This window comes from Equus przewalskii, chromosome 17 (genome assembly GCF_037783145.1).
Source record: "Equus przewalskii isolate Varuska chromosome 17, EquPr2, whole genome shotgun sequence".
NCBI classification, from domain to species: domain Eukaryota; kingdom Metazoa; phylum Chordata; class Mammalia; order Perissodactyla; family Equidae; genus Equus; species Equus przewalskii.
The window spans coordinates 65,813,122-65,826,101 of record NC_091847.1 but is presented as its reverse complement, the minus strand read 5'-3'; the positions used below and the strand labels follow the sequence as shown (position 1 = coordinate 65,826,101).

The 12,980-nt window shown below is 34.8% G+C and overlaps 1 protein-coding gene across 12 annotated transcripts in view; it reads right to left on the bottom strand.

Annotated features, from left to right (window-relative positions):
- Nucleotides 1-12,980, bottom strand: part of ANKAR (ankyrin and armadillo repeat containing) — a 65,875-nt gene that overhangs the window by 11,439 nt on the left and 41,456 nt on the right. For 11 of the 12 annotated variants that reach the window (XR_011528482.1, XR_011528483.1, XM_008526172.2 and 8 more), the window contains exons 14-18: nt 8,350-8,591; nt 8,025-8,178; nt 7,780-7,941; nt 2,543-2,649; nt 493-615 (exon numbers count right to left, since the gene is read on the bottom strand). Coding sequence is in view for 10 of the 12 variants with exons in the window: in XM_008526172.2 (XP_008524394.1) it covers nt 493-615; nt 2,543-2,649; nt 7,780-7,941; nt 8,025-8,178; nt 8,350-8,591 (788 nt within the window). In the remaining 2 variants the exon portion in view is untranslated. The remainder of the gene's footprint in view (nt 1-492; nt 616-2,542; nt 2,650-7,779; nt 7,942-8,024; nt 8,179-8,349; nt 8,592-12,980) is intronic. The other variant, XM_070580412.1, reaches the window with a different exon arrangement.

The window sequence follows — 12,980 nt, the reverse complement described above, 5'->3', positions numbered from 1 at the left end:
AGGATATGTCAGAACACACTGTGCTATTTTTGCACATTTTTGGAAAGTCTAAAATTATTTCAAAATTTAAAGTTTGGCTTTTAAAAATTTATCTCCCTATAACAGACTGCTGGGAAAAAGCTATTCCTTCATAATAAAGACTTTGAGGAGCACCACTCTAGAATAAGATATTAGAATATTCTTAATAGAATAAGAAGCAGATGGCTGAGTATTGAAAGGTCATAAAATTAGGTTAAAATTTTATCCAAGAGAGATTTGGTTTTTGGCTCTTCACCAAGCATGAAAATTGCTATATTTTAAAGATGGAATGTGACAACTATGAAAAATATGGAACAATATTATTCCATCATTACAAACCCTACCAAGGAGATTTTACATTTCTTAAGTAATGCATTTAAATATTGCCGTGAAAAAGACTTGATGATAATTTGAGGCTGTGGTCTAAAAACCATTTTCTTCTAAATGAGCTTTAACATTTTGTAAACGTATTACCTTATCTTGTGAGTGAAGAAGATAAAGGACATCAGCATACTTAAATCCTTCATTTTCTTGTAATTCTTTCTGTAACACATCATTCCTTAGGACAATGCATGCCAGGGAAAATGCCACTTCAACCTAAATATGTAGTTTTCAGAAATTAATTTATTTTTCACTCATGGTTTATCAAATGACATATTTCTTTATACAAACATTTATATGGGATATTCTAATTCCAAGACACTATAAAATCCATTGAGGGAGGCTGGCCCTGTGACCGAGTGGGTTAAAGTTCCGCACACTTCGCTTTAGTGATGCACATTTGCAAGTTCACATTCCAGGTGCAGACCTACACCACTCATCAGCCATGCTGTGGAGGCATCCCACATACAAAATAGAGGAAGATTGGCACAGATGTTAGCTCAGGATGAATCTTCCTCACCAAAAAAAAAAAAATCCATTGATTCCAATTCTCTGACTAATATTTAGAGTGACACAACTTCTGGAGGAGTGTCCCTTATAATTTTTAACAGCTGGGAAAATATCCTTCTGTGTGCCAGCACAACCACACAGCTGCATCTGAGGGCATGGGGGGAGGCAGCCAGGCCCAGCAGGACATGTGAGGTATTATCTATGTATTATCTGAAGTGCATAGTTGTATCCCTTCCACATCTAAAAAAATTATTTTTTAATTTCCTGTCATGGGTTAAGAAGCTCTTGTGAACATCTTGTTAGCTGCTGACCACTGAGTTGTAAGGCTTTAATGGGACGCCTATGAATTGAAGCAAAGCACTGGAGAGTAGGACTGAAGAGTGCTTTCCCTCACGTAGTTCTGGAGTCATTAATGCACATGCTAAGTCCTTCGAGGAGTAAATGAACCTTGTTTACTATTGGGACTCAACAGATAAGTTTTTTTAAGTACTACGTTATGCATTTCTATGTAAAATGTTATGAATTTGAAAAGCATTATTATTGCAAAAATATTTTGTTTAGTAGGGAATCTTATTTGAAGAAAAGTATTGAAACGTATTTATGTTCTGTTTTAACAAGTTTAAGAACTCAGTGAAAACATACTGAAATATAGGTGGATGCAAGTGAAGTAAACTTTTGCCATCAAAATGTGCATTTTAAAATAAAAATGTATTTTTACGTAGCATTTTCCATAGTCTTATGAAATTTACTTGTACTTTCAAAGTCAGTGTAGTTTTTACATATAATTCAAGCCAAAAAAATTGCTAGCATATGCTCCTTCCTTTTGTTTCCTTAATCAACTCCTGTAATAAAATAATCTCTTTCACAGGCAGAAAAACCACATAATGTATGACATCTTTTATGTAACAAAGATATTCCTTAAAAGAAATAATGCTATGTTTACTTACATATTTTCCTCCCATGTTATTTCTATTTTCTCATTTCCAACAGAACCTATATTAAATTCTGAAGAGAAAATTTATTTTTTGTTGTTATAATTTCCTGCCTGGCTAGCTGTAGATGTCCTGAATTTCCAAAGCCTTGGTAAAAGGATTTGAATAGATGTGAATGTCATTTTGTTAAAGACATTTTACTAGAAGTAAATGGAAGAGTGAAGGACTCTTCAACAAGTCGCAGTAATTCTTTGTAATGTCCACCCTTGAGAAAACTATCGCTGCCAGCCAACACAGGCTGCTTGGTAGAAGGTAGGGCTGTTTTGATGGTGTAGCACTGTCAGGATTCCCTTACATTTGACAAGTGTTGCTACATAAATCACACATCCTCGTTATGCGCACCCAGTTTTAGCAACCAATACCTGGAAGAAATTCTGTGAATAATCAAATATCTGAGAAATAAAACGTGTTTGATAAGTAAGGACATAAGACTTTATTACTATATTTGAAGAAATCATATTTTAATAAAATTTACTACTATCATTGTAGCAGCTTTTTTGCTTAAAACTTCTAAGATTTTGTTTAAAAGATTAAATATTTTTTATACTTGTGAATTTGCATAAGGAAACAAATTATTCTTAAAAAGATATTTCTGTTAGTTTTTCCTGTATCAGAACAAAACCTTAAAACCTTATATATACCTTAATGTTAGGAGAAGGGTGATTTCTCAGTAGTTGAATAAGTACTGGAAAGGCATTTTCCTCTACAACAAATTGTTGACTAGTGGGATTGCTTGTGTGGGCAACACCTGTAAGAATTCACATGTCAATCAGGTAATATTTTTTTCCATCTTGGAAATGGTAAAGTTATTTTTGGTTGGTTTTTGATATTTTTGGTTGATAAAGTGCCAAGCGTAATATGCTTAGTAAATTGCAAAAGGAAATGCTATATCGACACTATTTTACCTGAATTAATTTTTCAAAGGCAAAGTGAATAAACATGGAAAATTTACTGTTAGAAGTATGGATGCGAGGCCGGCCCCATGGCCGAGTGGTTAAGGTCGCACGCTCCACTTAGGCCTGTTTGGATCCTGGGTGCAGACACGGCACCGCTCATCAGGCCATGCTGAGGTGGCATCCCACGTAGCATAACGAGAAGAACCTATAACTAGAACATACAACTATGTACTAGGGGGCTTTGAGGAGAAGACAAAGAAGAAGAGGAAGGAACAAAAAGAAGATTGGCAACAGATGTTCACTCAGGTGCCAATCTTCAAAAAAAAAAAAGTAGTATGAATGGTTTTCTAATAGTCTCAAAACAAAGAAATTAGAAACGCCAGACTATCGAGGAATAACAATATAATAGCTATCATTTATTGAAGAATTATTATGTGCAAGTACTTAAATTTATGATTTCTATTGTTTTCCATAGAAACTTTATTTTTATAAAAATGACTAGATCAAATCACCTGGTTAAAATTTCTGGATTCCTTAAATGAACATACTAAAAAGATAATCTTACTGTCTCTTTTTATAATGTACTACTTTAAATTGTAGGCCTAATCTCAATGAAGAAACGTTGTCATCTCTCTCTAGTGGATATGTATGAACAATTTTAATTTTAATGTTTAATTCTGTTCTATTGCCAAGAAATGTCACAACACAAGTACAGTGGGTTTATGTACTTAAATATAAATACAAAATTGGGCCTCTCTATGAATAATGAAGAGAAGCCACCTACTTCTGATCTGAGGAAGTTTGAAGAAAGTGGGAGCAAAGGATACTTTTGTTTCCCTTGTTCCCTACTCCCTTGCTGGCTACCTGGCGATGTACACAAACACTGATTACATGAATATTCTTCATTCAGCCGACAGGTATTGAATGCCTAAAGCACCAGGCACTGAGGTAGGAAGTAGGGCTAAAAAGAGGAATTAGAATCTCTGCCCTCAAGAGTTTATATTCTCTAGGGGAAGCAACTATTTAAATACACGATTTCAATACCGTGCAATAAGTGCTTTAACAGAGGTATAGAAAAGTACAATTGAAGTGCCGAAGAAGGATTGCTTACTTCAGAGTAGGTGGGAAAAGGATACGTAGGGAGATTCAACGGGTGAATGTGCCAGAGGTGGGGTCAAAAAAAAATGAGTGTTTTTCATAATAATGTTTATGATAATGATGATGGTGGTGGTATAAGGAAAATACCTTCAAATCTCTGACTGAATCTTCACGTTAATAATGGGATGAAACTCCATTAAGTTGGGAAAAGAACCACTACAAGCAGTAGGCTGAACAATTCTCAGAGCCCACACAGGGCTAGAGATGGTTTGTGTTCCTACTGGCCAGAATGTAGATACCTTATAACACAGGGGCTATACAAAGGATCGAGACCTCGGAAAGGTATCATCTTTTTAACAGTGAGATTAAGTTAGTTCCAGAGTAAAGTCTGCCCTAGACTTGTCCTACCAAACCTTAAAAGCTACTGCAGAAGGATCAAACTGCAAAAGGATCAAGTTGATCCCAAGGAGAGTGACTGCCAGAACAGAGCCTAACTCTCTCTCAAGGAAAATAAGAAACAACATCTATCAAATTAAAACTCATAATGTCCAGCATTTAATCAAAATTTCTTATGCATGATTTTAAAATATGAACTACCTAAGATAAAATTGACAAAATATGTGCAAAAATTGTATATTGAAAACTATAAAACTTTGCTGAGAGACATTAAAGAAGACCTTAATAAGTGAAGAGATATAACATGTTTATGGGTTGGAAGACTTGATATTATTGGGATGTCTGTTCTCCCTAAATTTATTTATAGATTTCATGCAATTCCAATCAAAGTAACAGGAGATATTTTTCAGAAGTTGACAGGCTAATTTTTAAAATAATATGGAAATACAAAGGACCTGGAATAGCCAAAACAACGTCGAAGAAGAATAGTAAGGTTGAAGGACTTATACTACCTGCTTTCAAGATTTATTGTAAACCTATAGTAATTAAAACAGTGAGTATAGCATAAAGATAGACATATAGGTAACTAGAATAGTAGAGTCCAGAGAGAGATTCACAAATAGCTAGTCAATTAATTTGGACAAAAGAACCTAGGTAATTCAATGGAGGAAAAGATAATCTCTTCAATAAATGGTGCTGAAGTAATTGGATAGTCATATGCAAAAAAAAAAAAAAAAAAAAAGAATCTCAGTCATATGCAAAAATTAACTCAGAATTGATCACATATCTAAATATAGAGGAAAACAGGAAACCTTCATGATCTGGCATTTGGCAGAAGTTTCTTAAAGAGGACACAAAACCAAAAAACTAAAAAAAATTAAAAATCAATAAATTGAACTTCATCAAAATTAAAAACATTTGCTCTTCAAAAGACCCTGTTACAGAAATGGAAAGACATACCATAGACTAGGAGAAAATATTTGCAAAACACATATCTAACAAAAGACTTATATCTAGAATCTATAAAGAATGCTTACAACTCAATAAGACAACGCAATTTAAAAAATGGGCAAAATGTCAAACAGACATTTTACCAAAGAAGATATACAATGACAAATAAGTACATGGAAAGATACTCTAGATGATTAATCATTAGGAAAATATAAATTAAAACTACAATGACATTTACTACACATCCACTAGAATGGCTAAAATTATAATACTAAGTGTTGGCAAGGATCTGAAGCTACTGGACCTCTCTTATACTGTTGGTAGGAACACAAAGTGGTAACACTGCTTTGAAAAATAGTCTGGCATTTTCTTTAAAAGTCAAACATACATCTGCCATATGACCCAGCAATCCTACTAATAGGTATTTAGCCAGGAGAAATAAAAACATGGATATATATGAAGACTTGTACTCAAATGTTCATAAAAGTTTATAACAGCAAGAAATTGGAAACAATCTAAATGTCCAGCAGTGTATGCATGGATAAACAAGTCATATATATTCATATTTATTAGGGTTTTCCAGAGAAACAGAACCAACAGGATACATATGTATGTATATATATCATAAGGTATAAAATTAACCATCACACCATACAATGGAATACTACTCAGCATTAAAAGAGAAGTGAGCTATTGATACACACAATAATATGGATGAATATCAAAATAACTAGGCTGAGTGAAAGAAGAAAAAAGAGTACATCGGTATAATCCCATTTACTTAAAATTCTAGACAATGCAGGTAATCTATAGTGATAGAAAACAGATCAGTGGTTATTTGGGGGTAGACGTGCAAAGAGGGAGGGATTACAAAGGGACACAATGAAATCTTTGGGAGTGATGATTATATTCATTTTTTAATTGGTTATGGTGTCACAGCTGAATACATATGTCAAAACTCAGCAAACTGTACCCTTCAATGTTTTTTTATATTTTATTCTTGCTTATTTTATTTAACTATTTAATTACATGTAAATTATATGTCAATAAAGCTAAAAAACCCCCAACATTTAAAAAATTCTAGGCATGCAAAAAATCAGGAAAATATGATTCATAATCAGAAAAAAAAACAACCAATAGAAAGAGACCCAGAAATGACAGAGATGCAGGAGCTAGCTACAGGGATGTTAAAACAGCTATTTTAAACATGCTCATATGTTCAAGAAAGTTGAAGAAAACATGAACATGATGAGGAAGAAAAAGGAAGGGGTGTGTGTTTGTGCAACATTCTAAGCTGGTGAATTTGAAAGCAAGAGTTTTGTTCTGTAATTCTACCAGAGAACCCCTTGTCTACAGCAAATGTGGACAGCTTTGAGTGAACTAATGAGAAGAAATTGAATACACACACGTACATACATATATATCAGGTATCTTTGTGTATATGTTATCATTTACTAGAATTTTAGAAATATCTATAATTTATACTGTAATATCTGGCTAAAAAAAGAAACATTCTTTTATCTGACTGATTGCCTTGGTACAGTTAATGAATTTCTGCAAAGTAGCTTTTTCAAGCAAGGAGGGAAAAAAATTTTTTTGGAACAAATTCCTACATTCTTTATCCAGCTAGACTAGTTTTTGAGAAAAGACAATGAACTAGAAATAAAGATTTTTTTTCTCTTGTCTATAAGAAGCAGTCTACAATTAGCCCTATATATTCATGAATGTCAGCAAAGAACACAAATTTTTATTTTTGGTAGGTCAATCACTGAAAATTCCACATTTTTCAGATATCCCAAAATGTTAATTCCTTTGCCATGAAAGGAACGACTAGCCTTAGTGGTCACTTTGTGAACAAAGAATGATTAAAGAAAGACTAGAATTAAAAAATGGGGGCCGGCTCTGTGGCCGAGTGGTTAAGTTCGTGCGCTCCGCTGCGGCGGCCCAGGGTTCGGATCCTGGGCGTGGACATGGCACTGCTCATCAGGCCACGTTGAGGCAGCGTCCCACATCCCACAACTAGAAGGACCAGCAACTAAGATATACAACTGTGTACAGGGGGGGTTTGGGGAGATAAAGCAGAAAAAAAAAGAAAAGATTGGCAACAGTTGTTAGCCCAGGTGCCAATCCTTAAAAAAAAAAAAGAGGAAGATTGGCAACAGTTGTTAGCCCAGGTGCCAATCTTTAAAAAAAAAAAAATGTACCCCAGCATTAGAAAATCTTCTGTATGTTCAAAAACATATCATTCTTGAGATTCAAAAGAAGAAATATTTTTCTCTTAAACTTAAAAAATGAGATTTTAAGTAAAAATAGCCAAGGTTCACTGTCCTCATTTCCCTTTCTAACCAGAGTTCAAGAGCAAGACCGCTATAAAATTCTTAATTACACCACTTTTACCCATTCAGATCTTGGAGAAAGAAAAAATATATATAATAGCCTTTTATAGATTAAATATGGTTTAGGGCTCTAACAGTGGGGATAGAGGGGAAGAGAAATATCTTATTAATATTTTAAAAATTGAGAATAAATTTACAAACCAATACAAATGGATCCCACTGCTCTGATGACACTCAGAAGTGTGCCTTCAGCTATCTTACTAATCCTTAGTAAGCGAACCAATGGTGAAATTCCATTCCCTTCACATATTTGATTTTGATGCATCCTGCTGTCCTTACTTAGAGCTATGACTGCTTCACCTCCTGGTAAAGAAAAGCAAGAAACACGTCTGATACTCCAATGCCCTTTCTATATTATGCAGATTTATGCATAGAAAATAACTTACCAACATACTGCATTTTCGCTGATGGTGACAAAAGCATATTTATTATAAAGTTGTATCCAATCTGTTCTGCCATATACTTTTGTTGTTTCAGTGTTTGTCCTGCCAAGGCCCAAAGTGCTACAGCTCCTTGTTCCTTCACATCTATTTGAAACGCCTATTGAAGAAATATATTCCATTCATTCAATGAGCATTTAGTGAACACTGTAGGAATGCGTGTTTTACAAAATGTTTATTCTAGAATTGGTTTAGCTTTCTTTTCACTTAACTAAATTCAATATTGAATATTTGATCTAAGAATAATGACAAGTAAACATAAAATTCCTACCTTGAGGAGTTTTAAAAGATATTTACTTAACGATTTTTCCAGAAATGCTCTCTGTATAGAAGGATTGTGACTTGCCAGTGATTCCACAGCCATCGCACCCTTCACTTGGACACAAAGTTGTTTCCCTTGGAAGAGAGCCACCAGAGGAGGGATGGCTCCTTCCATAGCCATAGCATTCTGAACATCCTTATTGTCACGTGCAACCTCAGCAATTGTAGCGGAAGATACAGCCTTCAACATGTCTTCAAATGAATTCAAGAACCAGTTAAATAAATCTCTAAAAAGACTATTATCACTAGTCTCCCATATTATAAAATCAAATTTATGGAGTTTATAGAAAATTTAGAAAAAATAAATAAAACTGTCCAGATTCTCACCACTCAAACACAAACATTTCATTTAATCTCACACACTATTTTTTATGACTATAGATTTAGATAGTGTCATAGACATATTTAGTATAGTTGTACTATAAACACAATATCCTGCATTTCAATTTACCAGTAAAACACTTTCCCACGTTTTATGAACATCACTGTCTCCTAAATATTCCATTAACGGGTGTATCACATTTCCTTAGCCATTCACATTTTTAAAAATATATGTTGTTTCTCAACTTTTCACTATTTTAAACAATGCTTAGGAGAAATCTTGGCACATAAGGCATTCCTTCCTGTCTGTATTCTTTTTCCCTTAGTATAGAGTCCTAGGGGTTACTGTAATAACTTAATACATCTCAGTAAGTTGCTTTCCAAAAATGATAATAGCCTATTACCCTTCCATAATCAGAGTATGAGAGTATCAATGTTACTGTATCTTTTCAAGTATAAATATTATCATTAAGAATAAATATATAAATAAATTTTACTAATTTGATAGGCAAAAAATGGTGCCATTTTATTTTGTATTTTGTATTACTGGCAAGTCTGAACATTTTCATATATGCTTATTAACCAGCTGCATTTGTTCTCTTTAAAACTTACAGAAAAGTTACAAAAATAAGTCAGAGAACGCCTCTAAGATATAGCAACAATTAACGATTTTTGCTCAAACCATCTTTACTAGGATATTTGCAAAATATCAATTTTCCAAACCTACCACTCCCTTCACATTTGTCAGGTGGCGTTCTACTATAAAGAAAAGCTCTCCCTACTTTCCTATTTATTTTCTTGTTTATCTAATTATCCATATGAGCTCTTGGATTTCTGTTTTATTTAATAAGTTACAATCCATTAATTTCCTTATTTGCATTGATACTCAAATTGCCCAAGATTTGGCCAGTGTCCAAAACTGTGCAACTTGAAGGGCCAGTGGAGTCCTTCAAGTTGGCCCATGTGTCCTTTAGATATACCTCCATCAGGGTTTTTTTTTTTTTTTTTTAGCATTTTCTTAATTTCTGTCATAATACGATGTTTCAGACTCACCACATACCTGCTCTGCCCCAGCCCTGGAATCAATCATTTCTCCAAGAAGCTCTGGTTTCTTTTAATGAGGAATGGTATTTAGAAATCAAGATTTGGGTACTAAGTGTGTTCATTGCTTCTGGAGTATGACTGCTTCTAGACTCTCTTAGCAGACAAGACTAGGAAAACATATATTTCCAATTTTCCAATTCCAGTCCAACCCCACAGGATTCTTTATTACCTTCCCATATTCTGCACATTTTCACAGTGAGAACCCAATAATATCAACACATTATTCATTTGTTCATAACATTTCATTTGTTATAACACAGGTTCAGAGCTATTTCACTCATATCAGTATGAAATACAAATCTAATAAGAAGAATTCAAGATATGCTTGCAGTTTTTTTTTCTCCCCTAGACTGAGGAAATATAGAAAAGCACTGTGTTCAAAAGTTATTTGTATTTTTTTTTTAATCTAGTTATCTACTTCATTTAAATACAATTGGGTTCATTTGTTTCTGTTTGTTTTTAATTTTAGTTGCCCCCTTGTGGCCTTGTAGAATTAATGTTTTTTTTTAAATGTAAGACAGCAATATGTTTCCAAAAGTCAAAACTATAAAAAAAAGGTGTTTTTATTTTATTTTAATTTTTTTGCAGGGAAGATTTGCCCTAAGCTAACATCTGTTGCCAATCTCCCTCCTTTTTTTTTCCCCTTCCTTCCTTCCCCTCTCCCCCCTCAAAGGCCCAGGACATAGCTGTTTATAGTTGGAAGTCCTTCTGGTTCTTCTATGTGAGCCACCGCCACATCACCGCCACCGACAGACAAGTGGTGTGGTTCTGTGCCCAGGAACCAAACCCAAGGAACTGAAGCAGAGCAAGCCGAATTTCAACCGCTAGGCCATCAGGGCTGGCTAAAAAAGGTGTTTTTAGATTCAAGCAGCCAGACTCTCTAAATCTAGCATTTGTTCTCTCATAGACTATCTATTCAGATCAACTATCTATTAAGGCCTTACTGTTCATATCAATCTATATACCTACTTTATATCAAATACATTAATTATTTATTGTGAATATTTTCCTCATTCAATTATTTATTTATTCAGCAAATATTTTATTGAGTAGCTACTACATGCCAGGCACTGTCCTAGGCACTGAGAGACAGTGGCCAACCAACAATATAAAGTTCTTAACCTTGTGGAGCAAGCTCAAAGGCCAGAAATAGAAAATAGCAATAAGTTCAATATTACTTGAGAGTAAAATAAGAGAGGAAGGAAGTGATAGGCAGGTCATTTCCTTTTGCAGTAGGAAGGTTAGAAGGGCTTATAGGCAATGCTAGAAATCTGGATGTTATCTTGGGGGATAAGGAGTCACTGAATAATTTAAAGGAGGGGAAGATATGACCAACTTTGCATTTTAAGATTTTACTTTTTTCCTTTTTCTCCCCAAAGCCCCCCGGTACATAGTTGTATATTCTTCGTTGTGGGTCCTTCTAGTTGTGGCATGTGGGACGCTGCCTCAGCGTGGTTTGATGAGCAGTGCCATGTCCGTGCCCAGGATTCGAACCAACGAAACACTGGGCCGCCTGCAGCGGAGCGCGCGAACTTAACCACTCGGCCACGGGGCCAGCCCCCCAACTTTGCATTTTAGATAGGTCACTCTAGTAATACTTGGAACGCTGTGAAGCACGATAGGTTGACAAAATTAAGAGTGTTGGAGGAACGGTTCTTTTACCGCATATTCCTGCATCGGTCCAAAAAGTAGCAATTCCTACTCTCACCTCCCACTCGGGAAACTTATTCATTCCTCCCGTAAAAGGAATAGTGAGTTAAATAATTTCTTAGTTTGAAGAATGAGTCATTGAAAATGTATGGCTTAGGTTCTTTTTGGCATTTTTTGCCGTTTTCTCAAAGCAAGCTTTCCAGTAATAAGGCTGAAGTTTTGATCTCTATTTGATTTCTGCGTCTATTTATCAAATGGATCCAAATTCTAAAGGGAGAGGGCTGTCTTTACTTAGCACCTCAATAATCCAAACTAGCCCCAAAGCTCAGAGGAGAGCTCGGGGATTTGGATAGAGAACTGGGAAGAACAGATTATAACCATAACAAGCTCTCAAGAGTTAGTGAGATTGCCTACGGACAGTGTGCTGTGTGAAAAAACACTGCGGACCCGGAACACACGCTCACGGAACTCCAACTTTAAGAGTTGGGTGGAATAAGCCTAATGACGGAGGTAGTCTTTATCTGAAACTTTTGGGATCAGAATTCCAAAGTTTTCAGATTTTAGAAGTTAACGAGTAGATATGCTATATTATATAACACCCAAAGAGTCTGGAGAAAACACATTTCTGCAGCAAAATGTGTGAATAATCATTCTCAGAAGGATAGAGGGCTCTTTAAGTTTTGCTCAGATGGTTTGGAGCTGAAATGCATTCTGTATGCTGTCTGTTAATATTTGAATTTCCCTGGCAGTATCATATAAACCTTTGTTAATAACACAGACCAGGACAATTGTGTGCCACAGAAAAGACGAAGTCAGAGGCACTGTAGGAATGGAAACATGCATATGTGCGCAGACATTTGTGGAAGACTATGAAACAAGCAGCTAAAGATGGGTGAAGCAGAGCCCTAAAACCATCCCAACTCGGCAAAGGTTGAGGAACCCCTGGAGAGAGGGGTTAAGACTAAGGAGATGTTAACAAATCTATAGCCTCAAGAAATTGCACGTGAATCTGCTTTGGGGCCATTTTACCTTAATGCATAAAATCTTAGAGCAGTTCAGAATGGTTAAGAAGATATTGGAATTAATAAAATTCTTTCGTGATCCCCTACCACTTAACAACTCAGCTAACATTCAAGAGACTTTTTTGTTAAAGCACTAAAATTGTAAGTGTAGGATTTATAAATTATAAATGGAGAGAAAAAACAATTAAAATTTTTTTCAAAATTAAGTTCTTTGTCTTCCTTGGAGTGAGAAGATAATGTAAATTACAATATAGGATAAATCACTTTGATTTAGGTTTCAGATAAGGCAAGAGTCCCAAAAAGAAATGATTCATGAATTCATTTATTGTTTATTTATTCAAATTGCCTCGATAATTTGTGATTTGTTCAAGCATCTGAGGTTGGGAGGAAGACAAAGGAGAGGGAAAATTTAGTCCCTGTCTTTAAATTTTGATTAAGGAGATAAAACACAAAGAATAAAATAAACAACAATTATAAACAAGTA